At 41.1% G+C, this 14,130-nt stretch overlaps 1 protein-coding gene across 20 annotated transcripts in view; it reads left to right on the plus strand.

The window, feature by feature from the left end:
• SLMAP (sarcolemma associated protein) overlaps positions 1-14,130 on the plus strand; it is a 362,537-nt gene that overhangs the window by 343,078 nt on the left and 5,329 nt on the right. For 2 of the 20 annotated variants that reach the window (XM_029600936.1, XM_029600944.1), the window contains one exon: positions 9,830-9,919. The exons of the other annotated variants lie outside the window; for them this stretch is intronic. In XM_029600936.1, the coding sequence (XP_029456796.1) occupies positions 9,830-9,913 (84 nt within the window). In that variant the 3' untranslated portion in view covers positions 9,914-9,919. The remainder of the gene's footprint in view (positions 1-9,829; positions 9,920-14,130) is intronic. 20 annotated transcript variants of the gene reach the window in all.

Consider the following 14,130-nt stretch of genomic DNA (forward strand, 5'->3'; position numbering starts at 1 on the left):
AGAGGCAGTGCTGAATGCCCTTCAAGGCTTCCATTCGCCACCGGTGCCGGCCCCCATACCGGCACCGGAACCAGTGTCCTTGATGTTTGCACCACTTATCGAGTGTCTAGACACCCTCATCGGTGCACTGTCGACTTAGCCTGTGCCATCGGACACGCCAGCACAGAGTCGCACATCAAGGCCTCCGCAGGTCCCGATTCCCATACCGGGTTCCTCAGATGAGGAAGAGGGGACGTACGGCCCGATTCCAGCATGGGATCCACCGATGCCGGGGACTGTCGATGCCTGCACCACCGCCTTTGATGCCGATGCCGCATCCATCGATGCCACCTCGACATCCATCGATGCCTTCTCGTCCTCTCGATTCTGGCATCCTTCTTCCCTCAGGAATCCCGGTGGGTGTGGAACACACTCCCTATGATCCCATGGGAGGACACATTCTCAGACCATTCCTCACAGGATTCCAAGGAATTGCTTTCAGAGCCTTCACCCCTGGAGGAAAGATGTCGTTCTCCCCTGGAGGACCTCTTTTGCCAGCTTTGTCAAGAGATGTCTGAATCCATACCATTCCCACTAATACTGGAGGAGGACGCTCGCCACAAAATGTTGGAGGTCTTACAATTTGTAGATGCTCCAAAAGAGGTGATGGCAATACCAGTTCACGAAGTTCTGCTTGACCTCTTGCACCGTCTGTGGGACCATCCAGGTACTGTTCCTCTAGTAAACAGGAAGACAGATGCTAATTACTTGGTCCAACAAGCCCCATGTTTTCAGAAGAGCCAATTGCCCCACCATTGTGTGGTTGTGGAATCAGCCCAGAAGAAGGCTAAAAGATCCCGTCCACACTCCTCTGCCCCTCCTGGAAAGGATCAGAAGGCATTGATGCATTGGGACGTAGGGTCTTTCAAGGGTCCATGTTGATAGCATGAATAGCAGCATATCAATCATATATGACCCAATATAATAGCAATCTCTGGAAACAAGTCCAGGATTTTGCAGAGAATCTACCACAGCAACAACATGACACCTTGTCCTCCATCCAACAAAGGATTGGAAGCAGGTAAGCACGAGGTCAGAGCTGCTTACGACTCTTTTGAAACAGCATCCAGAGTCTCTGCAGCGGGCATCAGTTCTAGATGCTGGGCATGGCTCAAGGCCTCAGACCTATGGACGGAGGTGCAAGATAAACTTGCAGATCTCCCCTGTACAGGAGAAAACCTTTATGGGGACAAAATTCAAGACGCAGTGGCCCAGTTAAAAGATCATCATGAGACCCTGCGTCAACTATCAACTGTCACCTCAGATGCACCCTCCATAGCCCGCAGGTGCTTACGCTGGGACGTCATAAAGCAATTCTACAGACCACACATATTATCCTCCCGTGCTCGACAGGCTTGGGCCCCTCAGAGAGAACATACCCGCCAAACGAGGACACCTAGAGTGCAGCCAGCTCCACAAGCTGGTCCTGTGACCGGTTTTTGACTCCTTTCCAGAGAGCAGCAACCACCCCCCCTTGATCTTGCAATTCAATCCACCAGTGGGAGGCAGTCTTTGACACTTTGCAACCAATTGGCATCCAATTACCATGGGCCTGTGGGTGCTATCCATCATAACCCACGGTTACTGTCTAAAGTTTTCAACTGTACCCCCGGATTCCCCACCCAGTCTAGTGTGAAGCCGGGACGATCACACAACACTTCTCGAATCAGAACTCTCAACCCTTCTGTGTGCCAGGGCCGTAGAACCGGTTCCTTTGACCCAACAGGGGAGAAGGTTCTACTCCAGGTATTTCCTAATTCCAAAAAAGACTGGTGGCCTCTGGCCTATTCTGGACCTCCGTGCATTGAACACATTTCTTTGCCAGAAATGGTTCTGGATGGTGTCCCTAATTGAAACAGGCACCTATAGAAACTGTTCCTGTCTGTATGTGAAAGTAACAAACTGTCTGGCTGAATGCACAACTTTGGAGATTGATGCAAAAGAAAGCTCTATTTCTGTGGCTTGTAACAAATCCCTGCCTAACAAATTTACTGGATAATCTGGTGCATATATAAAAACTCACTTGTTACTTCTTTTCATTGTAACTGTATGGTAGTCTTAGCTGTCCTATGTACCAGCTTATTCTGTCCTTCAAATCCTATCAACATTTCAATACCTGTGCTTCTGTCAGGATCAAAACTAACTCCTTATGAAGGGCTAAACACCTCTGCCATTTATCCTTCTTCTAATACTTCCCATCCTTCTAGATTACTGCACCTATTAATTAATTCTGGGAATACCAAGCATCACTATTCTGGGAGCTACATTTACCATTATAAGATTAAATCACACTTGCATAGAGCCTCACAATAATCTCATCTTAAAAATGCATGAGACCACTTGCACAACTTTAGCACTACTCACATCTGTGCTCCTTAATTATAGAATAGGAAGATGATGTAGCTCTAGGAGGCTGGAAGGCAGGAATGTATTTCTACTTATGGCCAGGGACACAAGAACACTTAGACTCAGTAAAAGTATAATGTATTTTTATTAGTCAATATAAGTGTTCTCGGGAGATGCTGGGTACTGGGTGCCCTTAGTCTTTCAAACTGACCAGCATCTCATTGTATACAGAAAGTGATCCTTGTTTTATAGATAACATTCAAATACAGGGTAGAAGGTTCTAGAGACTTGCATGACTGCCCAAAGGATCATTTACATAAGTTGTGATGTCAACTGCATGATTAAATCATCCCTAACTATCCCTGATTGGCTTCCCAGGATGTGTAGCCCATTTCCCATGGCTCTCTTTGTTCTGTTAAACTCTTACTGGTCAAGACAATCAACACGTCTGTAACTGTGTGGATTACAAACTCCTGAGAATAGTGCCTGAAGCTCTCCTGTGGTTTCTTCTTTGTGACTCTATGAATAGACATCACTTGTCTGGTGCCAGCTTGCCTCCACAGATATCCAGGGACATTCTGTAAGTCACTCAGAGTCCATTCAGCCCAGGCAGGCCAAAGACACGCAGAGGCCTCTGGGAATTTCCTTCTCCATTTTGGTCTTCTGTTCAGGCATACTTCTCACTAGGCACCGTGCTTCCTCTACTACCTCAAGGGGACTGGCTCTGCTCTCTGGACCTTCAGGACACTTATGCCCATATTGCAATCTTCCCTCCTCATTGCAAGTACCTATGATTTGTAATGGGACATGAGCATTATCAATACAGAGTACTGCCATTCGGCTTGGCCTTGGCGCCCCAAGTGTTCACAAGTACCTGGCAGTAGTGGCTGCACATTTATGCCTCAGAACGTACATGTCTTTCCATATCTGGACGACTGGCTCATAAAAAGCCAATCCAGACAAGGAGCCCTCGACTCCCTCGGTCTCACTGTACGGCTCCTGCACTCACTGGGTTTTCTGATCAACTACCCGAAATCCCACTTGACACCGTCTTATCTCTCATTCACAGGAGCAGACATCACAGTAGCCAAAGGCTTCTTACCCAATGACCGAGCGACCACGCTGTCCAACCTAGCCAGCTCCATCTGCGGTTGACAAACAGCCTCAGCTCACCAACTGATCACGTTACTCGGCCATATGGCATCAACAGTCCATGTCACCCCAATGGCACGCTTAGCCATGAGACTGACACAATGGACTTTAAAATCTTAATGGCATCAAGCCACTCAGCCGCTTACGTCCCTTGTCCACATAACCAGTCAACTTCGTTTGTCTCTTGCTTGGTGGACGCACAAGGCCAAACTTTCAAACAGGTCTACCCTTCCAACAACCAGCTCCTCAGGTGACCTTAACCATGGACGCCACCAACCTAGGTTGGGGCGCCCATGTCGAAAGCCTTCAAACCAAAGGGACTTGGACAAGCACCGAAGCGACCTGTCAGATAAACTTCCTGGAGCTTCGGGCGATGCGGTACTCCCTCTATGCATTCAAGGAATGCCTCTCCAACAAGGTAGTCTTGATCCAAACAGACAACCAAGTTGCAATGTGGTACCTGAACAAACAGGGGGGGCACGGGCTCTTATCTGCTGTACCAAGAAGCGGCACTGATTTGGGCCTGGGCCCTGTCTCACTCAGTTCTACTGCGAGCCACTTATCTGGCAGGCGCAGAGAATGCACTGCGCCTGCGCCGACGTTTCTAGCCCCACGAGTGGTCCTTGGATCCCTCTGTTGCGAACAGAATCTTCCACTGGTGGGGTCAACCGATCATCGACCACTTTGTGTCCAAACAGAACCGCAAAGTGGAACGCTTCTGCTCCCTGCACAGGGACCGAACAGCACCAACCATGGATGCCTTCGCCTGTCCCTGGAACATAGGTCTGCTATATGCGTACCCTTCGATTCCGCTGATAAGCAAAACTCCCGTAAAGCTACAACAGGACCGAGGCACCATGATAATCATAGCCCCGTATTGGCCATGCCAAGTCTGGTTTCCCATACTTCTCGACCTCTCTGTCCAGGATCCCATTTGCCTGGGCACAGAGCCCATTCATTCAAGGAGCCATTTAAAAATTCTTTCCAATGGCGGAGCTCAGATCTCTGGTTATAAATGTGTTTTTGGAATTTGCAGCATGATTATGCATTGAATTCTAGGTCTTCTCATGTGTTTAGCTATAAAAAGCATCCTAATTAAAAGCAAGAAGTTTTATGAATTCTAGAGATTGGTCTGCTGTATATAGCATTACTATATAATTAAACAATATATTCAGAAAAAAAATAATTCTGGGAGAGGAAGTGTTTTTCCATTTAGTCAAGGAAATGTTCCATTAAACTCTGTAATTTCTTCCTCTCCAAAGTTACCTATCCTAACTACACTATGAAATAATTTGTTGAGTAAGCATCTTTCTAAAATAGGCTGCAGTTGGGAAGTTTGTCATAAGAATCTTTTCTTTTTTTTCCTTCTGCTAAAATGACCTGATTTTCCCTGTGGATACAAATGATGCCTTAGAAATGTGTGCACTGAGCCACCTTTTAATATTTTGGCAAGTTCAAATGATGCTCTTTGTAAGTTTATCTTCTCTGATGACAAGCAGCTATAATGAAGACCCACTGATAGGTCATGTGGCCTGGGTCATGTGCGGAGTTGGAAGGCACTAACGTTTTCCTAAAGAGCTTTAACGCGGAAGTCTCCTATCCAGTCCTTGAGGGCATTTAGTGTGGTTTTCAGGATTTTCCGCAATGAATATGCAGGAGGTAAATTTATATACAGTGAAGGCAGTGCATGCAAATAATTTTCATGCACATTCATTGTGAAATTCTGAAAATAGGACTGGATTGTGGCCCTTAAGGGCTGGATTTGGGGAACCGTGTTCTAGAGCACTGCAGGGCTTTTGCATTGCTGTAGAACTTGCTGCTACAGATTTTTGCTCCATTGGAGGAAGGAGCTTCAGCTGGATCGCTGTAACCACTATTTGAGGCCTGCAGCCATTTTTTATGTTGTATTTTCTTGCCTTTTCAACACTCTGAAAATCTTCTTTTCCCTTTTCGGCTAATTAAACATTTCAGAAATTTTTGAAGTTTACTGTCTTTTTCGTCTTTGTTGTTTCAGCTGGATGCACGATCATACTTTCAATTTCACTACACTTTCATTTACTGCTTGCAGCCTGGTCTTGCATCTTTCCTGTTGGTGCACCTTTTTTGGGAGGAGGTCTCAAGAGCTGAATTTGTAACATTCAAGCAAACGTGTAAAATCTGAAACAAAAAATCAAAATTAGTCTTGGGGACATATGACAGCCTCCTATTCAAAGCAAACATCTAGTCAGTACTAACTCCTGAAACAGATGTTTGGACTATGGTCTGGTCCACAGTTTGGTAAGACCATTTTCTCTCAATCTACAACAGCCCTGAGCACTTGTCTAGATACACCCCTTAGGTTCTACCTTCTTAGAAAAGATTTGCAAGGCTGCAACTTGAACTCGCTCATTAGTCACTATTGCCATGATATGGCTTCCCATTGCTGTTCTAAGTTTAGACTGTCTATCCTACAAGGGTTGTTTATGGAGTAGAACCCAACACCCAGTCAGCTAGAGCCTATTTCTGTTTCAAGTATGAGTATTTTGAAAGTATATATTATTTTCTGTACATCTAGCTAAAGATTTGAAAGTTAAGAACAGATGATTTGAGTGTTTTGGAATTATTTCAATTTATCGTTGCTTGGTGCAAAGCTGTTCCCAGCTCTTCACCATTTACAGAAGGTAAAATAATAAGCCAAAAACGAAGGGGGACGCAATGTAAGAAACCTATAGAGCAGACCTCTTGTGAGATGGGAACAAGCAAACTGGACTGCAGAAAAGATAGTTTGAGGAGGAGACGCCCTTCTGTATCTGTTTTATGGGAAGGCTTTTTGTTCCTATATGGCTGACTGTCATATGTAGTCTTTAAAATAGGGTTGAGTTAGCCAAAGGGAGAGCTGCTAATTATAACCACAGAGGAAGGGTATTTCAATTTAAGAATCCATTATAGCTGGAAAGCATATCGCCAGTCCTATCACCACTGTTGACTCTTCCTGCACCTGCACTTCTGGGATCCCTACTGAAGTTGGATGTCCTATATAGGATGCTTCCTCCTAGGTTCTAGTCAAGATTTTCTAAGACTGTTGCATGCACATTCCAGTCAATGAGTCAGCTTATGGATAGTATTCATTGTGTGAGAGGTCAGCTGGTGAATTCCCTCAGGCTAGCTAAGGGAGCTGCAAGAGGAGGTGGTAGTCTGAGGAGCATCCAGAAGGTTGAAGGCTGTGATGTTACCATGTGAAGCCGAAGAAAGGGAGACCCAAAAGGCATGTGAGAATATTTTCTGGGGGCTGACTCAACTCAGTAGTAGTGCTGCCATGCAAAAGACCTGGATTTGATTTGTGGGTCTTGCTTCTCTTTCCTTAGTCAGCTGACTATACTGTGAAGGAAGTTTCAGCCAGTACTTGATTTTTATTACTACTGTAATATTTTTGCTCAAGGCATGTATTACTAAGCAATATACTTCTGTTTTTTAGTTTTTTTAAATTTAACTTTTATTCTTTATTTTATTAGGTACATTTTTTGTGTTTGTTGAGTGTAACCCGCTGAGTACAATGGATCATGCAGGCTATAAATTTGTTAAATAAATAAACTTAATGGTGACACCTGCAGGCCATACTTAAAGTATACATGTACAAGTTTCCAAAGGTAGCTACAGTCTGTTTCCTTTGGCTAAACACTGTCAATGTAATGGCTGAGCTAGGTAGTAGGTTATAAAAAAGGGGGCAAAACCTCAGAGTTTTGCCCCCTTTGCTCATAGTCCAATAGAGGATTTTCTGATGGAGCTGGAAGCCCAAAAGAAATAGGCCAAAAGAATAAAAAGAAAATACTTTTTCATTGCGAGAGGTTGTGGACAACAGTAACATGGTGAAAGGAGCCAAAAAAAGTGACAGAATTGAAGCATGTATGGAGCACACACCGAAGAACTTTAGTGACTGAAGACTACAGGTCAAGTACTGCTTTTGACAGCACAGTAGGCAGGCAGAAATGGCCAGATAGAGAGGGCTAAGTTGTCTTTAACTGCCAACACATCCTGTTTCCAGGGTTGTCTTTCTGTCCTTGTCTCCAATGTGTTTTGGTTGTACGGAAGGTTTTCTCTTCCAAAACATGATTTTTTTTTATGTGTGCTACCTGTTAGCACAATTCATGTCTTGTCTTCCTTTATTTGAAGGGAAGCCTGATCTAAGTTGCTTTATCAGTATGATTCATTTTAGCTGCTTGTTATCGAAGAAAAGATAAATTGCTTACCTGTAATTGTTTAATATCAGCAGTACTGCATTGCCCATCCACTACCATTTTGGGGGGAGATCTTACTCCTGTTCATGTTAGTTAAAAGCTGACATGTATTATCAGTCAAGAAACAGTGGGTCTGGGAAACCCCATTCTTGCACAAAGCTCTAGGACAGGGGTGTTCAACTCCAGTCCTCAAGATCCACAAACAAGCATGGTTTTCAGGATATTTGCAATAAATATACACAAGAGAGATTTGCATATACTGCCTGCATTATATGCAGATCTATTTCATGCATATTCATTATGGATATCCTGAAAACTGGGCCTAGTTGGGGCTCTTGAGAACTTGAATTGGCCAACCCTGCTCTAGGAAAATCCTACAAAAGTCCTTTTACCCATCCAACTCAGATCACATGACTCATCACCGTGACACAGTTGTACTAAGGACAATTACAGGTAAGCAGTTACCTTTGCTAGAAATGATTAATGCAAAGAGCAGGCAGGTTTCCTTGTGCAATGATTCTTCTGTTGGTTGGGGGCTTAATGTTTACATACATGCATATAAGAATGGTGTGCTTGAGTTTTTACCCCAGCTTATGACCTGTTGCTAGATGAGGATGCAGTAATGTTTAGCAGTGCTTTAAGAAAGATGCATCGGTTTATCTTTTCCTGAAAATGTGTGCACAAAGTTGAGTCCCTTCATCTCTAGTGTAAGAGGCCTTGTGATGTCATTTACTTGTGCTTTTCTGCCAGTTCAGGTCATTGTGGGTTACATAAGAAGCTGCAGTCAAGATATTGACATGTTTTTCTTGCCATACTTTCTTGGTGAAAGATGGTGTCCCATCACTTGGTCTATCTGCATTCATTTATATTTGGCTGACTATGCAAAATCAGTTGTGTTGAATCTTTAAGCAAAATGAATATGAAGAGAAATCTAACAGTGAAAAAAAGCAAAGGAAATCTGTTCTCCTTTACTAAAGTCTTGCATTAAGTCTGTTAAGTAGATCACTGCTGTTTTATCACAGCCATTTTTTTCAGATTTCCCATTTCATGGTCCAGTCACAGAATTATGCTTTTCATCATTTCTTAAAGTGTAATGATATGCTGCTGTTTCACTCATTGTTGCCAGAAGCCATTGGGTGTCCATCTGCTTTTAACAGTGTACATGGCAGTAATGAAATCCTGGTATGCAATGCCTAGTAATAACTCCACTATATTAAACCCTGTTATTATTGGACTGACATGCACATTAGCGCACAGCATCCTGCATCAGCCACCTTTCACCTGAATTCCCTAGAGTCAGAAAGTGATACAGAATTGAGGCTCTTAAACTTCTTCTAAAAAGCAGCTTAGTGTGTCTCTCCAGAGCATTGCTTGGATGCTTGCATTAAGCAGCAGTGCATTTACACAGAAGTTTTTGAAGCAGAGGTCTTCTTCAATAGTGTTGATACAACAATGGCACGGAATGAGATGAAAAATGGTGGATACTGGGAAAGAATATGAAAGCCACCACATTTAATTATTTCATATTTACCCATTATCATGCATGCATGGGTCAATCACAAAGGGATCTTATTGATTGGTGAAAGGAGGGAGAATATCACAGGTAGAATAAACTTTGTAACAGTACAGTAAGGCATAAATTGGGCAGCCTGGGTGGACCCCATGTGGTCCTTATCTGCGGACATCTGTTTATATCTTGAAGCTATGTCTTGGCATGTCTCACAACGCAAGCAATCAATAGGAAAACACTGAGATTTAGTTGGTCGCATTAACTATAAAATATCCAAGCAATTGGCAAGATTGCTCACATCTAATTCTGCTGATATGATGAAAATGATTTTTAAAGTGCCTATTTGTACACATTTAAAAAATGGATCAAAACCCTTTAGCCTCATTTTAGTGGATGTGCATTCTAATAAAGCCTTCCTTGTTAGTTCAGTCAGGTTTGCTCATGTTAGATGTTCTAATACTTTGAAATTTTAAAAACTCACGCTTTGACTTAGTTTTTCCCATCTAAATCATTTTACCTACTGATTTTATAGTACAAAATGATTTTTAATATCACTTCCCTTCTTCAGCCTTCCATATTACAGCCCGTCCCAGCTGTATTGATCGGCCTAATGCTGGCTTTCCTGTATTGGTGTTACGGCTCATTGTGGTAGAGAAAGGTACAGCCACTACTGTTCAGTGAATGTCTGTTCGTCCCTGTCACCTCTGTGTGCCATTTTTGTAACCTAGTGCATGGTCAGTCGCTTGTTTAGTTATTACTAGCAAAACCCTTCATTGGAAGTACTACATAATTCAGAAATGAGGGACCAAATAAACTAATCATTTAACATTTGTCTGCTTTCTATGTGCTGATATTAACTGAATTAACCAGAGCTTTAGTGTGTCATTCAAGTTAGTTTTCATTTATCTGTATCAAAATGAAATAAACTTGAAGGAAATACACAACCAATGCCTACAGTTCCCAAAATCTTTAATTATATAATCAAATTTGAATAAAAAGAAAGTGGATTTTAATCCATTTTTTTTTAACTTTGCTTGATTCCTCTTGTATGCACAGAAAAGTGACTTAAAATTCACACACAGACTGAAATTGCCAATACATGTACAGTGTATGACACATTTGCTTTGTAATAGAATTTTGAGAGAACTTTATTTCCACATTATTCTTCCATTTGTTTTTAATAATGTGTGTTTGGTCATGAATCTGGGTTTATGAGGAGGATAAGATGAAGGCAACAAGCATGATAACTTTTTCCAGCCGTTTGTGGTATCAACTGGATGATATAGAATATCATACAGATTTCATGCATATTATGAAATTTAAATGCCTTGGGTTTCTTAGCAAAAATTGTCATTGAAAATGCATTCATTAAAAAAAATGTGCATATATCTGAAATGCATACAAGTGGAACTGGCTGTGATTATTTTCTTTCTAAATTTTACTTGCTATATAAGCTATTTATGGAAAAACAGGACAAGGAACAGCCACACAAGTGGGTGATGTGATATCTGACAGCACAGAGACTGATAGCAATCTCAGCTCGGAAAACCAGAAATAATGTTCTTGCGCAGCAACCAGCATATGTGTTTCCTCAGTCTATTTTCTTCCACCAGCATGAAAGGATGTGATTTTGCTCTCTCTAAAACTACAGCATCTTGTAGTCATTTTACCTCTCAAGGTGTAGGGGGGTGCAGACTTTTATCTTTGGTTGTCTCCTTAAAAAAAAAACAAAAAAAAAATAGTAATAGTTTATTTTCTTCAAGATTGAGTTGGATTTAGTATCATTCCTCTTCAAGATGGCAGACAGCAAGCCAGGGTTCAAAAAATGGCCCCACTGTGCTGCTAAAGAACTCAGATCAGCATAACAGATGTGTCTGGGGCTTTCCCTTGATTATCCTCATGCGCAGTCTGGACATATATGTCTCCAAGGGCCATAAGTTTGAGAGGTTATACCTTGAATGAGTTTTTTAAATCTCCTCAGGTTCCACCTCAGCATTTAAAGTGAAGCATTCTTTGGTACAGAGGCTGTCACTTAAATCAAAAAAGGCGCAATCCTTTCATGATCAGTACAGAAAAGGTGGTGTGTTTGCACTGCACAGTTGGTTCCTTCATCAGCACAGATACAATGCCCTTTGGCACAATCTCTTAGCACCATCCACAAGCAAAGTCATGAAGACTCTCAGCACGGAGAATCTGTTTTTGGTGTAGGAAAATAAAAATAAGATTAAAGCTCTCTAATCCTGATTTTGATTCCTTAATTATTGTTTCTACAACTGTAAAAGGTGGGCTGAATGGTGTTATATTACATCATAGAACACACATACACAATCTTGTAAAAGCAAAACTCACTTTATTAAATATAATAAAAATATGGTATAAAATCAGCCAAGAGAAACAATATCAAAGTGAATATCAGTAATAAGCACACAGTATCACAAGCATTACATAGATTAATCAAGGCAAATAGTTATTGCAATAACAAAGATAAAAATAAAGAAAAGTCTATACAGAAAGGGCCTGATTTTAAAAAGCATTTACTCACTTAAAACTGGATTTTACTCGAGTAAATGCACTTTACTCATGTAAGTGGGTTTTTGAAAATTGCTACAATATATGCCATGAATTGTCCATAGGATTTGCTCACGTAAGTGTCCTTTACTCAAGTAAATGGCTTTTGAAAATTGCTACAATAGCAGTTACATTTATATGTGTAAATCCTTATGAAAATTACCCCCACAATATTTTCCTCATAAACCTTCCTTTCTATGAGAATAGTATCTTCTTGAAAACGAAAGGCTGCACGACGGAAACTTCACAAACCAGCTGCTCGTTCTTTGTCTGTGGGCCATTCAAAGAACACTGCAAAATGTAGTTCTTTGTACTCTCATTTTCTGGCTCTACTCCAACATCTGCAAGTGTTAAGTATTCTGATTTGCACTCATATCTGTAGCAGTAGCCAGCTATAGCTCATTAAGCTATGGCCAATTAAAGAAGCTGGTATTGCCCGACTCCCAAAAGGTTCAAACACAGGCCTTCACCAGCCTTATCTCTTAGAAAAACAAATATAGAAAGAACACAGTATCCTGGCTTATTTTCAGCTCATTAGTACCATGCAGCATGCTACAATTTCATGCCTCGGTGATCCTTATGCTGAGCTATGTGCAATGTACATATATTGATCCACATTTATAAATTATTGGGGATTGTTTTGATCCACTCTCAACCCTACCTTCACATTCAATGATCTTCTGGGAATCTAATTACTAACTACCTAAAATTTAACATAACTGACCAGTATTCCATGATTAGGAAGATGTGGATTGAATTTGTAAAAAAAAAATAATTTTTACTGATATGCCACCATCTCCTCCTTAAGAACATAAGAAATTGCCATACTGGGTCAGACAAAGGGTCCATCAAGCCCAGCATCCTGTTTCCAACAATGGTCAATCCAGGCTTACAAGTACCTGGCAAGTACCCAAACACTAAGATGCTATGCTACTGATACCAGCTATAGCAGTGGCTATTCCTTAAGTCAATTTGATTAATAGCAGTTAATGGACTTCTCCAAGAACTTATCCAAACCTTTTTTAAACCCAACTGCACTAACTTTGGAGCCGATATTTCCCATTTTCGAGTTATTGACCCCATGATTTATTTATTTATTTATTTAAAGGCTTTTATATATCGATGTTCATGTACTAGTACATATCGCGTCGGTTTACAGAGAACCAAAGTTGGAAATTACATCGAATGTGTGGGTACAAATAACAAGGCGAACTTCGTATGAAATAGATAAATCAAAGAACTTGTCTTACAACTAATTACAAGTAATAGTCAATTAAAGATATTAAAGGATAACCAAAAAACTTAGATTTACATCAAACTTAGTAAGCATGTGTGGAGCATAACGCAACATCTAACAAGGTAGAATCATGAGAATAAATTATAACATTATATAGTTACAGCATCGAACATCTAACATATTGGAATATGAAATGAGTGAATCTAACCCTGGATCAACATTATATAGTTACAGCATCAAACATCTAACGTGTTGGAATATGAAATGAGTGAATCTAACGCTGGATCAAGCCTCAGGAGAGAGACCTTTAAGTGAAGGCTTTTGTGAAAAGCCAAGTTTTTAGTTTCTTTTTGAACATTCGACTACAAGTTTCTAGACGAAGGTCCGTGGGGAGGGCATTCCATTGAATGGGACTGGCAATCGAGAATGCATGAAAAACATAAGAAATTGACTTTCCATGATGGAAAGTCTGTCTACATCTACGCCTTTTTAAGCTACAGAAAACATATCACAGCCAGTCTTATGGCTAACCCTCATCTAGGCAAAGTACATCATCAGAGGAAACTCCTATAATACTCTTGATTCACAAGGAGACTCTGAATCTTCTTATATTTCTCCACTCTTCCATTTGGATGATGAAGACACTATTCCTTTTCCATTGGATCCCTCTCCTTCCCCCCTAATCCTAGAGAACACCAATACATAGACTACAACTGGAACTTCAGATAAAGATATGACGGACATTTTTATCAATACTTCAAGTCTCAAAAATTGGTTATAAAGTACAAGGTTCAGTCCTGTCCAAGCCATTGAAAGGTCCAACTATCCCACCAATCAGCAGTGGTAGAATCAAATTTAAAAAGGCAAAAAGATCTGAAATTTATTGTAATACGCATACACCACTAGGATAAAGACCCTGCCTTGTTGAATAAGAGCTGATTGAAAAACCTTTTTTGTTATGTTATGTGTTATAATAGCTGCATAATAATTTATATCTAGTGCAGTGCACTCGTATATTCTTTCTTTCAGAAACTAAAGGATATGACTCAAGAACTCCCAACATT

Source organism: Rhinatrema bivittatum, chromosome 4 (assembly GCF_901001135.1).
Source record: "Rhinatrema bivittatum chromosome 4, aRhiBiv1.1, whole genome shotgun sequence".
Taxonomy (NCBI): domain Eukaryota; kingdom Metazoa; phylum Chordata; class Amphibia; order Gymnophiona; family Rhinatrematidae; genus Rhinatrema; species Rhinatrema bivittatum.